The sequence below is a fragment of the Pelodiscus sinensis genome, chromosome 15, assembly GCF_052426305.1.
Source record: "Pelodiscus sinensis isolate ZL-2025 chromosome 15, ASM5242630v1, whole genome shotgun sequence".
NCBI classification, from domain to species: Eukaryota; Metazoa; Chordata; order Testudines; family Trionychidae; genus Pelodiscus; species Pelodiscus sinensis.
Genome location: NC_143066.1, coordinates 4,816,344 through 4,838,327, shown reverse-complemented (window position 1 = coordinate 4,838,327; position 21,984 = coordinate 4,816,344). Strand labels below are relative to the sequence as shown.

Genomic DNA, 21,984 nt, shown 5'->3' with positions numbered 1-21,984 from the left:
CCCCGGGCTCTGAGAGCTCCCCGTCCCCGTGGTGCCTGGCAGCCGCAGGATTTCGGGGTGCCCTGATCAGGGAGCCGGCTTGCATTGGGAGCCATTAACCGCCCTCCCGGAGCGCCTGTCCCCCCGTGGGGCCGAGGGCGCTGTCCAGGGTGGGACGGGGACGGGGCTGTCACAGGCACACGCCGTTTCAGTTTGCAGGAGAACGCGATTGGCGACGAAGGCATGGCTGCCCTGGCTGCTGCTCTGAAGGTGAACACCACCCTCACCACCCTCTGGTAGGTGTCCCACTAGCGAGCCAGCAGGAACGGCGGTGGCTCCCTAAAAGGGCAGGCAGGCCACGAGCACCTGGATTGTGGCCCAGTCCTTGTGCCGCCCCGTTCTCCCCAAGGCCCCCTCCACTGCTGCCCCCCAGCTCCACGTCCCCCCACGCGCCTTTGCGGCTGGCACAAAGTGATGGGGCCGTGCCCCTTGGGGGTGCGTGGTGGGTGGAGGCCGGAGCGACGTGAGCTGGGCAGTAAGGAGTGGGCCGGAGCGAGGTGATTTGCAAGGAGCCTGGTGGTCACAGGGCATGGCCGGGAGCGACTGCCTGGGGAGCTGTGTGGCCAGGTCTCCTGGGGGATGCGTCTCCGGTTGCTGTTGGCCTGTCACAGGTCAAGTGACCCAGGTGACGTGCCAGCCCCTGCGGCTGCTGCAAGGGGGCTCCGGCAGGCTGGTACTCAGAGGGAACAGGCCCTTCGCTGCCAGGCCATGGCGGTAGGTACCCGCCGCACTCCTGCCTGGCGGCCGTGAGGGTGCACAGCTCGCAGAGCCGCGGTCAGTGCTGGCTGCCCCGCAGCCTCCGTCTGTTTCCTGGCGAGTCGCTCAGCGGAGAATGGGCTGCGGGTACCCAGCTCAGAACTCAGCCCCTGGCTGGGTGGGTGCCCTCACTGCAGGCCCCGTCCCTGCTGCTCTGCGGGGGGGAACGTGCCAGGCGGGGACCGACTTTGGCCGCCATCCCCAGCAGCCTGGGCGCTCGGGGCAGCTCGCCATGAACCGGCCTTGTTCTCTTGCAGCCTCCAGGTGGCTTCCATCGGTGTGAGCGGGGCCAAAGCCCTGGCAGAGGCCTTACTTGTGAACAGAACGCTCACCACTCTGGAGTAAGTACCCCTGCGCCCCTGCAGCGCACTTCTCCCCGGCCCCTGCGGGAGACAATCGTCCGCTCACGCAGGAGGCTGGGACCCGTTGGGAGTCCTCAGTTCCAGCACGTCTGAGCCCCAGGCCAGCTGGCATGTGCTCGGTCTCCCCTCCCCCACACCTTAACCTTCCTTCGGCGGGCACTGTGGGCACCCTTTGTCCTAATGGCCTTTGTGTCTCCTGCGTCCCCGGCAGCTTGCGAGGGAACTCCATCGGTGTGGCTGGAGCCAAAGCCATGGCCAGCGCCCTGAAGGTCAACCGCAGCCTCCGCGTTCTCAAGTGAGTCCCTGCCACGCTCAGGCAAAGGCTACGCATCCCCCCAACGCCCGGCCGGCAGGCAGTGCCGGAGGGAAGGTTCCCTGGGCGGTCTGCACTCGGCTCCCTTGGGCGCATGCGTGCGATCCAGGCTCTGATGCTGTTCCCCCACCGGACCCATTTCCTTCTGTGCAGAGGTTTCCCTCTAATCCCCTCGATCTGTTTCGGAAATGGCTGAACGGCCTTTGCTGAACGGCGCCCAACAAGTTCAGCCCGAGGCAGGCGCCTCCCATGGGAAATTTCAACCCAAATGGTCACAGCTCGAACTGATAACGGGGGGGGGGGGGGGTCTGGTGGTGGAAATCTTAGCGAGGCGCCTTCACCAGCCCGCTCTGAGTCTCCAAACGCTCCCACACTGTCCTGTTTCTTTGCTGAATGTGAACAGCAGCTTTTGCCCCAACCTGGTGGCCTCTGACCTGCCGGCTAGAGAGAGAGCTGTCAGCAACGGAGCCCTGTGACTGGATTGGGATGTCACTGTTACTGACCCTCTTGTGTGACATGGAGCAAATCGGGCAGCACCGGCAGCACACTATGAAGGAAGAAATTTGAGCCAATACGCAGAGCCCAGAATGGATAAAAGTAGAGGGGGTAAAAGATAAAAGCAATGAATTCAAACCAGGTTTATTTTGACCAATAAGCCTGTTTAAAATGAAATTTGAAATTGCCAGTGTTAAGGCCTAAACGTACTCTATTAAGTTAAAATAATTTTACCTTAAAAAAAAAAAATAGCCGAAGCCGTATGTGTTTGTAAGAAAGCCAAGGCACTGCCCTGGGGGAAGCCCGTGGCTAAGCAGCCGAAACCAGAGGCTGCGGCAGTGTTAAAGCAGCTTTGGAGAACAGTCACTTTTCAGGTGCAGAGAGAACACTTTCCTCCATTCACTTATTCAGCTAGCTCAGTGATTAGCACTCAAGCGAAGCAATGTTTGGGCACTAGAGAAGCGGGACGGGGCGTGTTTCTTTTCCAATCTACGACTAAGAATCACAAGCTCCACTAGTTCTAAAATCTTGTAGGACTGACCCGAAACAATCAGTTCAGTTCATACCTAGGGAGAATCGTTCTGAGGTTTTGATAACTCAGTTGGTTTTAGTTACAAAACAGGGATAGTTTTTTCTTGTCTCTAGCACATTCGGCCAGCTGTAATGGTACCGACCAACACAACTCAAAACTTCCTGTAAAAGGCACAACTGCCAAACAAGCTTAGAACTGATGCTTTGATCGAAATCAGTCCAACCTGCCCAGTCTGCAGCTGAGGGGATGAGGGGCTGGATTTGCTTCGTAGTCAGCCTGACAGAAATGTGGTTGGCAGGTTTCCTTTGGGGACCTGCAAATACGAACAGCCTGTTAGAACAGCCGCCAGCCTGTGCCACTGGGCCAGAGGCTGCCGCGTTCGTTTTCTTGCCCCCATCTGCCAGGCATGCTCCCGCCCATGCCGAGTTCTCCGCCCAGACCTCACTGGGACAGAAAAAGGGGCCCGTGTCCCAGGATTTCTCCCGGCCTCTCTTCTTAACGAGCCTTTGTCTCCTCGCCAGCCTCCAGGAGAACTCCTTAGGCATGGACGGGGCTATCTGCATCGCCACGGCTCTGACCGGCAACCACGGCCTCACCTACGTCAAGTGAGTTGCTGCCGGGTGTGGAGTCGCGTGTGTGGCTGGCAGAGGGATGGAGACGTGGGGGCAGGGCGTGACCTCCCCTGCCTCTGGGAACGCGGCGGCCATGCTAGTGTCCCTGCAGGACTGGCTGACCTCGCCTGCCCCGGGAGGCCCCAGCCATCGGCCCTTCACCCCTGCTTTGCTAAGCTGTCCTGCGTGGGCCCAGCCAAAGCCAGACGTGGGCGTGGCTTGGAGGAGGGAGCAGCTTGGCCCGTGTGGTGTGAGCTTGCGTGCACCACGGATATGAAAGCGTGTGTGTGTTTCCCAGCTCCTGGGCACGTCTACACTGCACACAGCCCAGGCTGACGGAGGTGTGGGCCCAAGCCCCTTCTGTCCCACTCAGACTGTGCTCAGGATCGGGGGCCTAGGACCCTGCGGGGGGAGGGCATCTGAGCCAAGCCCCGTTAACTTGCAGCCACAGCCCGCGATCCAGGTATGTGCCTGAGCGTGGCTGGGAGACCGGCCCCAGCAGGCGCCAGCCCCGGTTATGGTGTAGTGTGGGCTGTGGACGTTGTCCCACAGCCCCGTGCGCAGTGGGGCAGGACCCGGGCAGCCTGCTCTGCAGCACTGCTGCGCTCATGCCTGTCCCGTGTGCTCTCCCAGCCTGCAGGGCAATCGCATCGGCCAGTCCGGCGCCAAGGTGATCGCCGACGCCATCCGGACCAACGCCCCCTGCTGCGTCGTGGAGATGTAGGGCCGTGGCCCCGGGAAGCGCCAGGCGAGCGAGCAGAGGCGGGGACGGGGCAGAGACTGGCTCCAAGGACCCCGTCCCGGCTCACTGCCCCATGTTGGAGCGTGGCAGCTCCGCCCTCGTGGCCAGCGGAGGCCGCTGCACCGGGACCGGCTCTGTGACGCTGAGTCGCTCAGAGTCCACGGGGGTGGGGGTGATGGAGGCCTCGCTCCAGCAATGAAAGCTGCTGCCGTGGCTGCTCCTGCCGGTGAAGGACGCGCCTCTCAGCAGAGCAGGGGAAGGATGCAGCCGGCTGAGGAGCGAGCTCGCGGCAGGGCCTGGGAGGGGCCCGCGGGACGGGTGCAAGTGGGCGGGAGGCAAGGTGCAGGGCACAAGTGCTAAGCCTGTGACCTGGCCCCGGGGACAGAAAGTCCCACTGCCAGCCGGGGTGCCTGGGGCCCAGTGCGGTGAGCAGGGCTGCGAGCACGGGGCACTCACCGCACCCAGCACAGGGAGCCTGGCACGTAGCCTGCTATGCCCGGACAGCACGGAAACTCGCCAGCCAGCATCTTCCCCTCACGCCTGCCCAGCCCCGCAGGCCTTCGCGCTAGGTAATCCCCGGGGGTTGCACACGGCCGGCCCACGCAAATCTCTGCTCCCAAGGCTTGTCACGGTCCCTGGAGCAAGCTCCAGGACTGTCCGTGTGTCCTGCTTTAGGGGGTCCAACAGGAAACCTCTTCCCTCGGCTCGCATGGCGCTCCCTGGACACTGAGCTCTAGGGCAGCCACCCAGGAGGGTCCAATGCTGCCAAGCTGAAGCGCCAGCAGCACGTGTTTGTGTGGGTGGAGCACATCCTCTTGGACCTTGGTGCACCTAACAAAATGTGTTCCCCACATGGATGGGGACAATGAGGGCACAGTGCTTGTGAGTACGGCAGGGCCTGCACCATGAACAAGCCACCAAGCCCATGCTGCACCCAACAGCAAGCGGCCCAGCCCCCGGCAGGCGGGAGGGGGCTGGGCCCACCGAAGGCCAGCCAGCCTGTGGGCGAAGGGGAGGCGGAGTCGGGCTGCTCTGCGGAGCTGCAGGTGGCAGGGAGAGGGCCTGGCCCCTGCCCAGTTCTCTACTTCCAGGAGCAGTCAGGCAGCTCCTAGTCCCAGAGTCCCGCCAAGCGCGAGGCCGAGCCCATGTTCTGAGGGCGTCCCCTTGTGGCTGGGAGCGACGTGGGGGGTCCATGTCCGCTGCCCTAGGCCAGGCTGGCGCTGCTCAGCTGCCCGCTCTGAACGGGCTCAGGGCAAGCGACCCGCCGCACGGCCCAGCTGCCAGGGCTGAGCTGCAAGGTCAGGCGTGAGGGGAGAGATCTGGCGAGCTGCTCACGGAGTTCAGGTGCCTAAAGGGCGTTGAGGGGCTGTGGCGCCCGGCCGTGGCCGTTGCTGTGGGCACTCAGTGCTGTTTGAGAGGGGGAGGTGACACCGGTACCCGGGGAAGAGCCAAGCCACAGGGCCTTCCTCTGCAGGTGCTGTCACTCCCACAGGGACAGCGGCTCTCCTGCCGGCGCAACAGCAGACTGGCTCCACCACGGCCCCTCTGCAGGGGCTGGCTGGGGCCGGGAGGAGGTGCCAAGCTCTGGAATAAAGACTCTGGAATAAAGCAGTGGCGGCCCGGCATTCTCCTCTGCCCTCGGCAGCTGCCGTTTGGGACTTTCCAGGGGGAAGCGACAGTCAGTTCCATCGCTGAGGTGTGGACGCCATGTCGGGGCCGTGCTCCCGGCCGGGCGCAGCCTGTGCCAAGCTGCTGCCCCAGTGCAAAGGCTCCAGCCAGGAGGGGCTTTGGGTGTGGGTGCAGTGGGGCAGCGCGGAGCTGGGCGGCAGCACCAGCCCTGCCAGACCCTCTCCTGGAGCGGTGGCACCCAGCACATTTAGTGCACTCGTACCAGCAGCAGGCCAGCTGCTTGTGTGCTGGGGCCCTGCTCAGCCTTGCTGGTGCCAAGCCAGGGGGCGGGCTTAAAAAATGGAGAGCAAATTTGCAGCTTGGGCTAACCCACCCTGCCCAAGACTTGGAACGTGGGTGGCTCCCCAGAGATGGCCCTGTCCCCAGCCAGGTCAGGTCAGTGCGGTTGGAGGCGTGTGGGAGTTGGGCTGGATGGCCCAGCCAGCTGGAAAGACGCAGGCCGGAGAGAGGGACAGCGAAGCAGCAGAGCCAAGCTGGTTCTAGCCATCGCTGTGACCAGCCCAAGCGCCCCACGGGGTTTGTTTGTAAAGGGCTGCACCCAGATTCCCAGCCTGGAATGGGACCCCCCCGCTCCCCGAACGGCCTGTCTCAGCGCCACCAGTTGGTACGCAGGTTCCCAGGCTGGAATGGGACCCAACTCCCCCCCGCTCCCCAAACGGCCTGTCTCAGCGCCACCAGCTGGTACGCAGGTTCCCAGGCTGGAATGGGTCCCCCTCCGCACCCCGAACGGCCTGACTCAGCTCACCAGTTGGTCCCCAGGTTCCCAGCCTGGAATGGGTCCCCCTCCGCACCCCGAACGGCCTGACTCAGCTGGTCCCCAGGTTCCCAGGCTGGAATGGGTCCCCCTCCGCGCCCCGAATGGCCTGACTCAGCACCACCAGCTGGGGGTCGCCAGCTTCCAAAAGGGCAGAAGGCTCTCATGGCCGCTTGCCCTGTCGGGCTCATAACTCAGCAGAGGAGGCCGCTGCCCCTGCCAAGTGACATACCGGGTGGGCCCCTCCCGGCAGCAGGACTGGTGTAAACACGGGCAGCAAGGGCGTCAGGAGCCACCTTCCCGCAGGTGAAAGGAGCGAATATTTAGCGGCACATCACCCTGAGTTATCGCTAGGCACCCAGCTTTACTAGGGACTGCTCTGAATGCCAGTCCTGTGTAACCCCGCACAGGGTGCCCCACGCCCCCCCACCCTGCCGCGGGTTTGCTCCAGGCTGTGGGTCGCTCCCACCTTGGCCCGCGTCAGAAGTCGTTATCGCTCTCCTCCAGGGGCTCTGGCTTCCTGGCCCGGCGATTGGCCTTGCTGGGAGCGAGCTCCACACTGTCGTCTTCCAGGTCGTCCTCATCGTCGTCTTCGTCATCGTCCAGGCCAATCTCGCTATCCTCCGACTCCTGGAAGAAAGCAGGGGCCACGTGGCCCGTCCCTTCTCAGCCCAGCACTAGCCTCCATGTCCGGGGCTTCTGCCTGCCCAGAAACCGGCCGGGGCGCCCAGCGCCCCAGGAAGTGCAGGCGGGTTCCCGGGCTGAGCTTAGCCCCGCTGAGCTGTGCCAAGGGGCACCCGGTGGGCAGGATCCCCTTGTGGACCTGGCCTCACGAGCAGGAAGAGGGATTCTGTTTGTGGCCGTACCACGGAGCCAGCGGCCCAGCCTGGAGGTGCTGGGAGCCGGCAGCCCTCCCCCCGGTGGGCACTAACAACACTACCCCTCTGGCGGCAGGAAACCACCTTTCCAGGCCCAGTGAATCTAGGGGGTGGCAGGCCCATGGAGAGAGGCCGAGAGCCCTGGGGGTGGAAATGAACCGCAGGGGACAAACCCACCTGTGCCGTGGAGCTGGAGGTCTTGGGTTTACCTGGTGGGGCTTGGGCAGCTCCCCCCTTGGCGAGCGCGAATGGAGAGAACAAGGCGAGATGGAGAACGGAGACATTACAAAGAAGAGCGCGCCCGAGGAGAGCGAGGGGAGGAGACAGCAGCCGGCGCTGCTGGTGGGGGGAGGGTCTGGACTGGCCGCAAAGCTCCACGCTACAGGACGGGTGCTGGGAACATGGCCCACCCAGGTGGGCCCCAGTCTGGCCGAGGGAGGCCAGGTGGGGGTAAGGAAAGCTGCCCTGGCTCCACTTTGCCTCCCACTGCCAATGTGCTGGCCTGTGGCCCAGGCAGCTTCTTGGAACCCCCCTTCCTTCTGTACCCCTGCAGCAACCCACTGCACGCCTGCCCCCAGCCTGCCCGCTGGGCCCTACCCTAACGCTACACAAGCAAAGCAGGCAGGGAGGCCACCGGGCGCAGCACCGGCTGCCACGTACGGCTCTGCCCAGCTGCTGCTCGCTCGGCCCCCTGCCTGCCCTGCTCCCCGGGTGGGTCTAGCCCTTCCCTCCCTGGGGTCCCCTGCTCTCTCTGACCCGTCTTGCCGAACTAGGGTGGTTAATGTAGGCAACCGGAGTTGCAAATGAAGCCTGGGATTTGAATTTCCCGGGCTTTATTTGCATGTTGCCGGGCACCGCCATTTTTAAATGTCCGCTAGTTTGGACTCCGTGCCCGCGGCTACACGCAGCACGAACTAGGTAGTTCGGACTAGGCTTCCTATTCCGAACTACCGGTACGCCTCGTTCCACGCCTTGCGCCTGAAGGTACCCCCCGCCCCCGGCCCTGGCTACTGCTGCCACAGCACGGTTTGTTCTCCGCAGCTGGGCGGGGCCGGGCAGGGAACGTGCCCCCGTCAGCCTGCACAGGGACGCGGGGCTCTCCACCCTAGCACAAAGTGGACGCATGAGGCAGAAACACAAAGCCCAAGCAATGTGAGCCGGAAACGAATGGCAGAGCAAGGCCTGGAAGTGAGGCTAGTGGCTGGAACTCACGCCGGCCCTGAGCACAGGCCACTGGGAGCTGGCCTGCCCAGCGAGGGCCTCAGTATCTGAGATCTCAAAGCTAGCAAACCCTCCCGGATGGGGCAGCCCTTCTCTCTGCACACCCTCGTGCCATCTCAGGCTCCATGGCTGGACAAAGGAGTGGGAGGGGCGAGGGGTTCTAGGAAAGGCAGGAGTCTGCCATTGCTAAGGAGGTACCGGAGGTAGGGCATGGGGGAAGGAGCGGGCTAAAGAGGTGAATGGGGAAGGAGTGGGCTAAAGAGGTGAAGGGGGAAGGAGAAGGCTAAGGAGGTGAAGGGGGAATGAGCGGGCTAAGGAGGTGAATGGGGGAAGGAGCGGGCTAAGGAGGTGAAGGGGGAAGGAGCGGGCTAAGGAGGTGAAGGGGGAAGGAGCAGGCTAAGGAGGTGAAGGGGGAAGGAGCGGGCTAAAGAGGTGAATGGGGAAGGAGCAGGCTAAGGAGGTGAATGGGGAAGGAGCGGGCTAAAGAGGTGAATGGGGAAGGAGCAGGCTAAGGAGGTGAATGGGGAAGGAGCAGGCTAAGGAGCTGAATGGGGAAGGAGCGGGCTAAGGAGGTGAAGGGGGAAGGAGCGGGCTAAAGAGGTGAATGGGGGAAGGAGCGGGCTAAGGAGGTGAATGGGGAAGGAGCGAGCTAAAGAGGTGAATGGGGAAGGAGCAGGCTAAGGAGGTGAATGGGGAAGGAGCAGGCTAAGGAGCTGAATGGGGAAGGAGCGGGCTAAGGAGGTGAAGGGGGAAGGAGCGGGCTAAAGAGGTGAATGGGGAAGGAGCAGGCTAAGGAGCTGAATGGGGAAGGAGCGGGCTAAGGAGGTGAAGGGGGAAGGAGCGGGCTAAAGAGGTGAATGGGGAAGGAGCAGGCTAAGGAGGTGAATGGGGAAGGAGCGGGCTAAAGAGGTGAATGGGGAAGGAGCAGGCTAAGGAGGTGAATGGGGAAGGAGCAGGCTAAGGAGGTGAATGGGGAAGGAGCAGGCTAAGGAGGTGAATGGGGGAAGGAGCGGGCTAAGGAGGTGAAGGGGGAAGGAGCGGGCTAAAGAGGTGAATGGGGAAGGAGCAGGCTAAGGAGCTGAATGGGGAAGGAGCGGGCTAAGGAGGTGAAGGGGGAAGGAGCGGGCTAAAGAGGTGAATGGGGAAGGAGCAGGCTAAGGAGCTGAATGGGGAAGGAGCGGGCTAAGGAGGTGAAGGGGGAAGGAGCGGGCTAAAGAGGTGAATGGGGAAGGAGTGGGCTAAGGAGGTGAATGGGGAAGGAGCAGGCTAAGGAGGTGAATGGGGAAGGAGCAGGCTAAGGAGGTGAATGGGGGAAGGAGCGGGCTAAGGAGGTGAATGGGGGAAGGAGCGGGCTAAGGAGGTGAAGGGGGAAGGAGCGGGCTAAAGAGGTGAATGGGGAAGGAGCAGGCTAAGGAGCTGAATGGGGAAGGAGCGGGCTAAGGAGGTGAAGGGGGAAGGAGCGGGCTAAAGAGGTGAATGGGGAAGGAGCAGGCTAAGGAGCTGAATGGGGAAGGAGCGGGCTAAGGAGGTGAAGGGGGAAGGAGCGGGCTAAAGAGGTGAATGGGGAAGGAGTGGGCTAAGGAGGTGAATGGGGAAGGAGCAGGCTAAGGAGGTGAATGGGGAAGGAGCAGGCTAAGGAGGTGAATGGGGAAGGAGCGGGCTACAGAGGATAAAGGAAGAAATCAGGGCAGGAGAGGGAGGGGTGGGGCTGAGGCTGGGAAGGGGAATGGGCAGCGAATGCTGGTGTGTTGGGGACACTGCCAGCTAGTGCTGGGGGACAGGTCTGTTGCTGCGAAGCGCCCTTGGAGATGCCCGGCAGCCCACAGATCCTTCCTACTTACATCATCCTCTGTGTCTCCTCCTTGCATTGTCCCCACGATCCGCTTGTTGGGTCTCCCTGCAGCCGAGAGAGAAACAAGATGAGAAAAATGCTCGTTCCTCTACTTGGTTAAAAGAGCAACTAAGAAGCGGCTCGGTGAATGAACCTGCTCTGGGGAGAGAAAGCTCCTGGTTTGCTCTCCAGGGACATAATCATGTGCCCTCATCAAGGCGAATGACAGCAGGGTTGGACCCCAATGCTCCTTCAATGCCATGGGGCTCTGAAAAAAGTGTGGGGGGATTATCTGCTTACTCATCTTGTTGGCTGGATTTACGGTTAATAGAGTCCTACCCCACCCGCTCCACCACCACCACCGCGCGCCCCTTGATGGCTTCAGACACATTGTTTCTCTAGCTCTAGATTTTTACACCATAGCCCTCATTGGGCTGCTCCTTGGTTTAGACCCCGGTGTGCTACCGGGTCTCTTGGGGTGTGTCTAGACTACCTAGTTTTGTCGACAAAAGTGGACTTTTGTCGACAAAACTATACCAGCGTCTACACTACCGCTGAGAACTCAGCAGTTTTGTCAACGCTGGTAAACCTCATTTTACGAGGCATAACACCTTCTGTCAACAGAACTCTGTCAACAGAAGGTGTTATTGCCTGTAACGTTGCGTCCAGACTACGGAGTTCTGTCGACAAAGCGACTTGCTTTGTCGACAGAACTCAATGTAGTCTAGACGCTCTTTGTCGACAGAAGCCTGTAGTCTAGACGTACCCTTGGAAATCTGCCAGCGGAGGGGCCATCAGCACCAGTCTAGCGCCTCGTCCTGGCTTTCGCTGCTGTTTGCAGCTCCAGTGGCCCCTGCTTTTGCTAAGTGCCTGTGCACGCACTGGTGCTGAGATAGAGCATCCGGTGTGCCCGGAGCTTTGAAGACAAAATGATGCTCCAGCTGTTCACAGCTACCCAGAGCACGTGGCACAGCACCGCTGAGGAGATGGACATGCAAGGAGCATGCTTTGGCCCAGGTCACTGCACCGAGCCAGGCCGTGCGCACACGTATGTCTGTAGTGAGCCTTGGCGGCAGAGTCCGGCTTTTCTCCCACACTGGTGAGACTCTGGAGTGATGCCACTGAAGGGACGTTACGCCGGCGAGTCAGGCCCTGAGTTTCCATGGCTACCTCCTACCAGTACGCCAGTGCCACAGGCCGGGCCGCACAGCCCACGAGAGAATGGCTGTTCCCGCCACAGTAATCTCCCGCCTGCTGACAGACTTGCCATCAAGGAGCCGCTCAAGTAACACAGCACAATCGGTTTAGTTGACTGAGAGGTACCTGATTGCAGTGCCAGTATCTGCCGGGGGAGGGAATCCTGGCCATTACGGCTCTTCAGCCTCCAGAGAAAGGCAGAGCAAGAGCCCAGGGCTGGACGCTGAAGCCAGACAACTCCAACTTACAAAGCGAGGCGGTAGATTTTCCAACTGCCTCTCTGGGAGATACGCTTAGTGAAACACAAGTCCCTGGCCCTGGGACAGGCTGAAGGTTACACTAGCTGAGCTAACTATCTCAAACATGCTATAGATGCTTATCGGACAGTATTTGGACCAGTCGATATCCCCTCCCCCCTTGCTGCCTCTATGAGCTGGGCAGTGGCGGCCCCCTTTAAAATGCCGCCTGTGAGCCTTTCCAAGGGTCAGCTGTGGAGCTGTCTGACCCCAGACTCCCCACGTCATTTCTCCAGAACCCAGGACTCCCCAGCTGCCCCTGGGCTCCACAGCTGCCCCTCTGAAAGGCGCGGAGGTGGCAGTTCCAAGGGGAAGCCGCTGCACAGCTGACTAGGTGTGTGGCAGCTTCCCCTTTGAAACTGTCGCCTCTGCCTGTTTTAAAGGGGCAGTGGAGCCCGGGGTCACTCCACTGGAAGGGCTGCCAGGGGCACAATCCTGGGAAAGTCCTGGACCAGCAGCGAGGATGGCGAGGAAAGGCAGAGGCAATCCACAAGAGCCTGCTCCACAGATGCAGCTGACACAGTGGGGACCAGGACTGCCCTTGTTGGAACTGGGTCAGCACGGCGGGGTTTCTGCCCTCCCCACTTGGTACCAGAGGCGGGTCAGAGATGCCATGGCTGTCCTGCGCTCTGGAACTGCTCTGTGCCACTCTGTGCTTTTCCTGGGCGAGGCAGAGGCGGCCCGTGATCTGGAGGGATCCCAGTCGGTCTTGAGACTGAGGCGACTGGAACGAGAGGTGTTGGGCTGGCCATGCCCGAGGAGGTTCTGTGGCCTGAAGAGGGCCTCAGCGCCGGTTCAGGCCGGCCGGACCGAGCAGGCGCTGCGGGAGGCAAAGGCGCCACGCCACCTGGCTCCTCTTCCCGGTGGATTTACAAACCGAGCAGCAGTCCCCAGGCTGGGCTGCACCGAGAGGAAGGCAGAATCGTTTAAATAGGGTGAGGGCAGCACGACGGCCTCTCTCTGCTAACTAGCGACACAGTGCGCCAGGCGAAGAGTAAACGAGGCCACAACCACCTGGAGTTCAAACTCCAGCCATGGGCAGTGGAGGGGAGTCAAGCTCACGTCACCTCCCATAGCCGGGGGGAAGGGGGGTCCAGTCTGTGTAACATGACCCAAGCTAACCTCTGTGGCTCTGCAAGAGCCACCTCAGACTTGTCCTCCCAAGTGTATTCTAAACTGATGGCCAGTCGCGGGCACCTAGCCCAAGGGCGCTGGGGGCAGAAAGCAGAGGGAAAGCCTGGGGGGTGGGGGGTGATTTTTGCTCTTCCTTTCAGCCATGTAAACCAGAAGTAGCTCCATGAAGTCAAGGGACTTGCATTGCTGAGGTGGGATGAGAATCAGGCCCGTGACACAGCCCTCGGGGGACTGTCTGAGCCTGAAGCGGGGAGGGCGAGGGGCACAAGACACCCTCGCGGGTTTTGCCTTCCTCTGCAGCACAGGGCGCAGGTCCCTTGCTGGTCTGAACAAGCGTTCCTGGCGGGCTCGCTGCAACTTGATGTCTTTAAATCATGATTTGAGGACTTCAGTAACGCAGCCAAAGATGATGGGCCTGTTACAGGAGTGGCTGGGTGAGGTTCTGAGGCCTGCAGCGTGCAAGAGGCCAGACTAGCAGCATGATTACCTACAGTCTGTAATCTCATACACCGTCTCGGATTTAACTGGCTGACACAGGGCGCAGGAGGCCCAGGGGACGGACCCGAACATGATTCTACGGAGAGCAGAGTGATGGCTGAAAGGAGAAAATTAAATCCCCACCCGAGGAGCGTTGGTTTGTGTCTGGTTTCTGGGGGTATGTCTACACTACCCTGCTAGTTCGAACTAGCGGGGGTAACGTAGTCATCCGCAGTTGCAAATGAAGCCTGGGATTTGAATTTCCCGGGCTTCATTTGCATGAAGCCGGCCGGCGCCATTTTTAAATGCCGGCTAGTTCGAACCCCGTGCCGCGCGGCTACACGTGGAACAAGGTGTACAGCTAGTTTAGATTAGAAGCCTAATCTGAACTAGCTAGTCCGTGCCGCGTGTAGCCGCGCAGCACGGGGTTCGAACTAGCCAGCATTTAAAAATGGCGCCGGCCGGCTTCATGCAAATGAAGCCCGGGAAATTCAAATCCCGGGCTTCATTTGCAACTGCGGATGACTACGTTACCCCCGCTAGTTCGAGCTAGGGGGGTAGTGTAGACATACCCTGGGTTACTAGAAGAGTCTCGACAGCGAAGGCAGAACATTTGAAAATGCAGCTATTCAAACTCAGCTGTGTGAGCGCCTCTGGGGGGAGGCTAGCAGAGGAAAGGCTGCAAATAGAGGGTGTGTGTCTGCAGCCGAGGAGAGCTGGCACGGAGGGCGGCACATGGCACTTGCAGTTACTCAGTTCAGCTCAGCTTCGCTTGGGCTTTCAGGGCCTGCTGCGGAGTTCAGCGCCACAGAGGTTTCCAGGGCTTCCAAGCGAAGGGAACTTTGCTGTGTTTCCTCACAGACGTGGGTCCAGCGGGGTGATAATTGGGCATAATGCTAGGCATGACCGAGCTGTTACGCTGGATTCCGATTGACTTGCTCTGTGAAGCATGGAGCCGCTGAGCTAGAGAAGATCAGCAGTGAATGTGTTTCCAGGGTTTCACCCAGCAAGCCTTTGCAGGTTTCCCTGTGCGGCTTGCTGCAGCTGGCAGCGTACTAGCTGTGCACAGCCGACCTTGGGGGCCACAAGCCAGCAGTGGACATGGATTAACTCCCATGCCTGAGAACCGATGGCTATAAAATGGCCATCAACAAGTGCAGGCTGGGAATGAGAGGGGTTCTAGCCACCCGGGGAGCGAAGTTCTAGAGCAGCCTTCCACGGGCACTAGTGGGGGCAAAAAACTTCACTTGTTTCAACCCTGAGCTTCAGCAGTTTGTGGAAGGGGAGGGAGAACAGTTGCTTACGCTGGCATGTGACTGCTAGGGGATGGGACACTCGAAGGGGAGGGCTCTGAGTTACTATGGAGAGTTCTTTCCCAGGTGTCTGCCGGTGGGTTTTGCCCACAGGCTCTGGGTCTATCTGATCACCATATTTGAGATCAGGAAGGAATTTCCCCCCAGGGCAGACTGGCAGGGACCCTCGGGGGTTTTCCTCTTCCTCTGCAGCATGGTCCCTTGCTGGTCTGAACAAACGTTCCTGGCAGACTCTCTGCAACTTGATGTCTTTAAATCATGATTTGAGGACTTCAGGAACGCAGCCAAAGATTATGGGCCTGTTACAGGAGTGGCTGGGTGGGGTTCTGAGACCTGCAACATGCGTCTCACACGTTGTCTCGGATTTAACTCGGCTGATACAGGGTGCGAGAGGCCCAGGGGACGGACCCGAACGTGATTCTACTTGAGAGCAGAGTGATGGCTGAAAGGAGAAAATTAAATCCCTATTTCAGGAGAGTTGATCTGTGTCTGATTTCAACATGCAGCCCTTTTCGAGGGCACAGCTCTTTCACTGCCAGCGAGTCTCCTCAAAGACACTTGGCCTCTTGCCACCTGCACTTCATTACCGCTCGACTCAGTAGATCAGCCTCCAGTGGCCAGTGGTACAATTCAATCTGGAGAAGCGGGTTTCAGCCTTCGTTCATTTGTGGATCCCTAAAGAAATTTCCAATGGCGGTGCAGACCCCTTTGGAATGGCTAGATGTAATATTAGTGGATAAAACCACTGCTTTAGAGGGCTCCCAATTCTTCTCCAACAGTCTGTCAAGGCCAGGGAGCTGCAAAGTTCAGATTTTAAAGGGGGCTTCTATGAAGGGTGAGTGTATCAAAATGGCACCTCCTTCCCCTACAGAAGTGGTCTCCAGACTTTTCAGGGTCATGCCCCCCATCCCCTGTGGCCCTTCTCTGGTCCCCCAGAGCCAGGGCTGGGAGCGGGGCTGTGGCTTGGGGGGAGACACAGACAAGGGAAAGGGGGCTGGAACCCTGGCTGTGGGTGGGGCTGGGAGCAGGAGCGGAGCCCTGGTCTGGGGCTGAGGCTGGAGGTGAAGCTAGGAGCAGAGCTGGGGGCGGAGTAGGACGGGGTGGCCTTCTCTCCAGGTCCTGCCAGGCTTCCCAAATCTTTCCCCATGCCCCCCAGAGGTGCCCCACGGTTGGGGGAGCTCTGCTGTACAGGGATACACCTTAGGGATAATCAGAGTCACACCTGGGGCTTCAAGGAAACAAATGTGACAATGGGCAACTCTGCTGAACCCCAAATTACTACAGTGTCCCTGGGGGTGGAGTTTGAAGACACTGGAATTGGACACCGAAGGCAGAATTTGTCCTGCAGAACCCTTGTTACTGGTGATGATGCGCAAGATGGAGAGAAGAGCCCAACCCCGGGGGCATCGGCAGGGTTTGCTGTGAGACAGGCATCCTACGTCACAGCTAACAGACCGGGGTGCTTTGATATGCAGCACGTTTTCATGTTCTCTGCACTGTGGACCAGCACCACAGGCTAAATCCCCTGGCTCTAGAACCAGAGAGACAACGGCAGGGAATCCCTGGCTGCCAGTTGTGGTGGTGCATCGGGGTTCCCCCGCCTCCTGCACCCCCGTAGTGGCACAAACCGACTCCGCCAGCCAGTAGAGCAGAGGGAGTTTATTGCTTCTCCAGGATACAGCACAGCACAGATGTCATCTGGTTACAGAGCTGGGCTAGGATGCCTCAGGCCCCCGTGAGATGGGGGAGCCTGGGCCCCTAACTCCCAGCCCCTTGCCTAGGCTGCTTCCTCCATGATTCCAGCCAGAAACTAAAACTCTCTTCCAGCCCTGCCCCCAGCCAGGTGCTGGTCTCCCCCTCCTCCCTTTGTCTCTCCCTGGGAGGCTGAGCCTGGGTGTCTGGGTTAATCCACGTTTGGGAGAGTCAGTGAGAATCTCCCATCCCAGCGCAGGGGGACCCAGGTCACAGAGCAGACAGCCCCCCACTACGCCACACAAGTCAGAAGAACATAGGCCTTAATGGGTCAGACCAAAGGTCCTTCTAGCCCCGTATCCTCTTCCGCCAGTGGCAGGCGTCCCAGAGGGAATGAACAGAACAGGGCAAATATCATGTGACCCCCTCCCCTGATGTCCATCCCCAGAATCCATTTGCAGAGTAAAACTGCATTGAAGATGTTCATTAGGGGCAACTTCGGGTGACTGAGTCCCAGAGGTCAATGCCGGCTCTAGGCTGTGGCTGCTCTGAACACGGGTGTGACGGGACAGAGCTATCCTGTGCTTCATCCACTAAGAACCAGCTGGAGGGGTTCTGCCTCTTAGGCAAGAGCCAAACAGCTGCTCGGCGTCAGTCAGGATCTCCAGACCTCGCCCACAGCAGCCAGGGAGACTCCCTGTAATCGAGGCCTATGTCCATGACCATGGGATGGGAGGCCAAAGTGCGGCAAGATACACAAGGGGCAAAGAGAACAACCAACACTACCAGGGTCAGGTGTGAGTGGGGGGGTGTTTCTAGGGCTCAAACCCACTTCTGTTCGGAAAGACTTGCCCAGGATCTAGGCTGTGCTTTGTAGAGAAGTTGACGGTAGGAGCCCAAATCACACTAACAGGGAAGCTGCCCACTTCACTCCTTGGTGCCCTTTGAAGGCCCAGCCTCAGTCTCTATTGCTCATGTTTCTGGCCCTCGGGAGAACTGGGCTGTTGTGACTGACAGCACACGTTTGTGTTTTCTAGGCACTGGGTACAAACAGGATTAGATGCCCTTGAATGAAGGAGCCTTCCTAGTCCTCAGTAAATAAAGGGATGAATATGTAAATGTGTGATCAGCTGGAACAGGTCCACTGGCTCCATACTGTGGACTTTAACAAACTGCTTTATCAAATATTTATAGGGCCCTTCTGGCCTCTCTGCAAACACTGCCATTTAAACCACCAGCTCGAGGCGGCGTTTGCCAAGGGGTGACTGGAAAGGCTCCAAGGAGCTCTCTGTGTGTCTCGCGCAGGACACTTAGGTTCCATGGCTATAAAACCAGTAACTGCCACCCCCTCCCTGCACGTGTGAAAACAGCCAGATGAGGCTCAGCAGAGTCCGAGTGACGGGCCATTTTGTCTCTCACGCAGGCTGTTTGCTCACGTCACCCCAAGACAGGGCGGCGGTTCCGCCCTGGTGCATTTTCATAGTACATTCTGTTCTAGGGGTCTGCGTCTGCACACACCAACCCTGCGAGGATGGCTTGGGAATATTAAGGAGGATGATGCGATCCTGCAATAGGCTACCTGCAGGTAAAAGGGGTCTGTTCACAGGGAGCAAGCTGCAGGACTGGGCCCTAGAGCGCTATATGGCATTTACATCCCAAGCAGATTTCAAGGAGTTACACAAGGGTCTCACAAAACTGGGCGACTGACACAATATGGCAGAAGCAATTCAATGTTGCACAGTAATGCACGTTAGAAACAGAGTCCTAGCTATACACGTACAGTGATGAATTCTAAACCAGCTGTCACCACCCAAGAGGTCTTGGCGCCTGCAAGGATAGTTCTCTAAACATGTCAGTTCGACGGGCAGCAGTAGGCAAGGAACATATGACAGGCAATATCATAACGCTACGATATAAACCCATGGTGAGCCCTCAGCTCGAATACTGCATCCACGTCTATTCACTCCATCTCAAAGGGATGTAATGGAACTGGAAAAGGTTCAGAGAAGGGCAACAGAGATGATCCATGGCATGGAACGGTTTCCATGAGGCGAGATTCGAAAGCCTGGGATTGTGCATTTTAGAACAGAGATGCCGAAGGGGTCTGGAAATTCACAAATGGCGTGGAAAGAAGGGAATAGCGACGTATTCCTGAGCCTTCTCACAGTGCCCAAAACAAGGCTCACACGAAGAGGTGAAAAGGCTGCAGGTTTAATGCAAACAAAAGTACTTTCCACACAGTGCACAGACTGCCTGAAGATGCTGAGCTCCAAAGAGGATAAACTCCTGGAGGACAGGTCTGCCTGTGGCTATTAGCCAAGATGGTCAGGGATGCAGCCCTGTGCCCGGAGAAATCCCAAAGCTTAACCCTCTGACTATCAGGTGCTACAAGAGGAAGACGGGTGGATCACTCCACACTGCCCTGTTCTGTGTACTCGCCCTGAAGCGCTGGCACCGGCCTGTCAGAGACAGGACACTGGACAAGATGGCCAAGGTGTCACTCTCACGTGCTGACCTTCTGCACAGGAGTGAACTTCAGGAAAGTGCCCACAGTGTAGTGCGGTTGTATAAGGAGAACTCTTTGATCCGCATGTGTTGCTAATGCACACGCATGTCCAGATTCTCCCTTGGGAGGGCGTGGCTTTGGTTTCAGAGCTAGATATTTCTAGAAAACCCAGATGGTTAGCAAGAACCGGAGTATTAATTACCGGATTTTTTTCATATTTTGAAAAGCACAATACCCGTCAGCTCCAGGGGACTGAACTAGGTGCAAGCTCGTGAACCCCCACAAAAACTGCGCTGAGCAGCCGGGAGGAGCAATCAGTACGTCCCGTGGAAGAGGGGGAGTTCAGGGGAGGTGACGGTACCTTGCATCAGGATCTCCATGGCTGTGCGCTGCTTTATTAGCTGCCTGTCTTCCACTTCGCTATCAGAGCCTTCGTCCTCTTGGATCTCTATGTCTGAGTCGTCATTATCTGTTAAACAAAACCACCACAGCAGGGAGTTAATGTAATCAGACGCAAGGCAGCGGTTGGGTGCAAGGCCATGCTAGTGCTCTCTGCTTGCTCGGGGGCCACAGGGGATATGTTTACACTGCTATTAAAAGCTGGAGGGCTTGGGCTAAGGGGCAGTTTAACTGAGGTGTAGCCAGGCGCTCCAACAGGGGAGGGAGGGATAAAGGGGGCAGCTGCCCTGGGCTCCTGGCCACCGCTACTGCTACAATGGCAACGGCAGCAGCCAAAGCTCCAGGCCCTTTAAATCAGTCAGATCACAGGTGGCGTGGAAGTGGTGGTTGGGGAAGGCCAAGCCCCAGCCCTGGCCCTTCTGCCAGAGGCCCCCACCCCTTCTAGGGGTCTGGAGCTCCCCTCTCCTCCCCCCAGTTTGTCTCCTTGTTCATTGCAATTCATGGCCAAACCCTTAGCTGGTATAAACTGATGTGGCTCTGCTGACTTAAATGGAGCTCTACCATTGACACCAGCTGATCATCTGGCCCTGTATTTTAAAACTGTTCTTTTATCAACAAAGGTTACGTGCGGGCCGAAGAGGATACTGATTATGCTAACCTTCTTGGTCTATGTCCCCCCGGCGCGTGCAGAAAAGGGGCTTTACCCTGTGCACTGTGCACTGTAGAAACAAACACAAAAGATGCGCTGGGGGGAAGATAAGCAATCCTTTTCCAGGTAGATTTAATTACCAAAATGTCATTCTAGAAAATGGATACATCTTCCTTTAATTATGATTAGCGGTAAGCTGACATTCCCTTACAGCGACTAATTACAGATAAATGCTAGCTTGGTTTTTTCACAGTCATATGATCACAATACCAAGTGACTGAGAAAACAAAGGAAGAGAGGGACCCGAGACATGGCCTGGTGAGGTTATGGAACTAACTGCCAATATTTTCTGTACCAGCCACGTGAGGCAAACCTTTACTGCCCTGTCTATTACTCAGCATGCACCAAATACCATTTCCAGCGATTCAATATTCACGAGTCCAATTTTATTCAGTCTTTGCTCACGCAACCCCCTCAGTGAGGGCTTGGTATGAAGGAAGGCAGGGCCGTGGAATCTGGTGCTCTACATACAATGCAGGATGCGACCGGCTCACGCAGCTGCTATTAAAGGCCAGTTGTTTGCTTCTTGTTTGCTTTTTCAAGAGGCAATTTTTATCTTTCAATTTCTGAAAACACTGTGTTAATCCGGTGCGCCGAAGGCTAGCAGCGCTGGCCAGAGCCAAGGGCACTCCAGACATCTCCGTGTATGTTCTACCAAAGCCCCACCGCTGGGACCTCCATCAGCACACCCCAGGCTTCACATCCAGCACTCCTCTCAGCAGGGACTGCACTGAGCAACGGGTTAATCTGACCTTGCACACAAGCGCTTGACGAGAAGGGCGAACTCTAGCCGGGGTACCTCTGGGTGCAGTGACACCTCCAGTGTTAACTCTTCAAGTGCCTCTGGGCCACAGCCAACAAAAAAGCAAAGAAACAACCCGCTGATGCCCTGCCTGGCACCTTCATTTTACATTTCATTGTTTGAAAAGCCTTTTAAATGGTCTGTGGCAATGTATGCCATGTATCCTTCCCGTAGGGAAAACCAGCTCCTGGGGAAGTGGGTCTTTGCCCACAAAAGCTTATGCTCCTACACTTCAGTTAGTCTATAAGGTGCCACAGGACTCCTCGCCGCTTTTGCAGATTCAGACTAACACGGCTACCCCTCTGATATTTTCAAACCATCCACCTTTTCTAGGCTACCAAACCCAATTTGCCCCCCTCTTCCTCCAGCACTGGCGGGTGGCCTAACCGCCTCTCCCAACTCATTTTCATTTGTAGAAATGAAATCAATCATTTCCTAGAGGTTTTCTTTGAACCTCAGGCTGAATGCTGCTGCAGGAACAGCTAAGATAGCGACTGCAGAGATAGTAAATGGCTAGAGATCTCTATCCTGCTTCTGACAAAATAAGTTCTTTGTGGGGTGGAAAGAGTTTAAATCTTGCTTTTTTCACCTCCAGCTCCTTCCTTTCTTCAGTGCTGGCTGCCGTCCTTAGCCTCCTCAACCCCCCCACGCACGCGCTGGCTCTCTTAGCCTTGTCCCCTGTTCACTTTTCCTCCCCCACTCACTTAACTGGGCGCCGGGGTCTTTAAAATGTTTTCAGTGATGAAATCGCAGTGCTCTGCCAGGGAGGGCCAGTTAGCGTGTGGCTTACAAACGGCTCCACCAGCCGGTCCGAATGTGGTTTGGATCATACTCCAGTGAATTTTTCAAAGTTTGCTAGACACTGAAAGTCAGTGGGAGGGGAGCAGTAGCTTTCATTTGTGTCTTTCAAAATCTCACCGCCGATTCCAATAGCAATGAAAGGTGAACCCATTCGCCAGAGGAACGCGCACTGAGCTGCAACTCGGACACAGTTGTTCCCTAGGTACCTAGCAGGCTGGCGACGTGTTTCTGGTAACTGTCTGACTGGCACACGTGGGCTAGCCCAGCAAACCGAGGGGCATGCTAAAACCAAAGGATCCTTGTAGAGGAGCTCTCTCCCTGTATTTGAGCAAGTGCCTGATGAACAGGAAAATGGGGCTTACAAAGGAGGAACCCAGCGTGGAGCTGGTGCCTCCAAAGCTCTTGCCACCCCTCGGAAAGCAAGCCCAGCATGTT

At 58.0% G+C, this 21,984-nt stretch overlaps 2 protein-coding genes across 4 annotated transcripts in view; one reads left to right on the top strand and one right to left on the bottom strand.

Moving 5' to 3' along the window:
- Positions 1 to 5,458, top strand: part of NLRC3 (NLR family CARD domain containing 3) — a 43,060-nt gene extending 37,602 nt beyond the window's left edge. For both annotated transcript variants that reach the window (XM_075899081.2, XM_075899082.2), the window contains exons 15-19: positions 192 to 275; positions 1,053 to 1,136; positions 1,369 to 1,452; positions 3,019 to 3,102; positions 3,742 to 5,458. In XM_075899081.2, coding sequence (XP_075755196.1) covers positions 192 to 275; positions 1,053 to 1,136; positions 1,369 to 1,452; positions 3,019 to 3,102; positions 3,742 to 3,832 — 427 coding nt within the window. In that variant the 3' untranslated portion in view covers positions 3,833 to 5,458. The remainder of the gene's footprint in view (positions 1 to 191; positions 276 to 1,052; positions 1,137 to 1,368; positions 1,453 to 3,018; positions 3,103 to 3,741) is intronic.
- IFT38 (intraflagellar transport 38) overlaps positions 2,085 to 21,984 on the bottom strand; it is a 104,625-nt gene continuing 84,725 nt past the window's right edge. For both annotated transcript variants that reach the window (XM_075899088.2, XM_075899089.2), the window contains exons 10-13: positions 19,200 to 19,307; positions 10,234 to 10,289; positions 6,763 to 6,923; positions 2,085 to 2,810 (exon numbers count right to left, since the gene is read on the bottom strand). In XM_075899088.2, the coding sequence (XP_075755203.1) occupies positions 6,774 to 6,923; positions 10,234 to 10,289; positions 19,200 to 19,307 (314 nt within the window). In that variant the 3' untranslated portion in view covers positions 2,085 to 2,810; positions 6,763 to 6,773. The remainder of the gene's footprint in view (positions 2,811 to 6,762; positions 6,924 to 10,233; positions 10,290 to 19,199; positions 19,308 to 21,984) is intronic.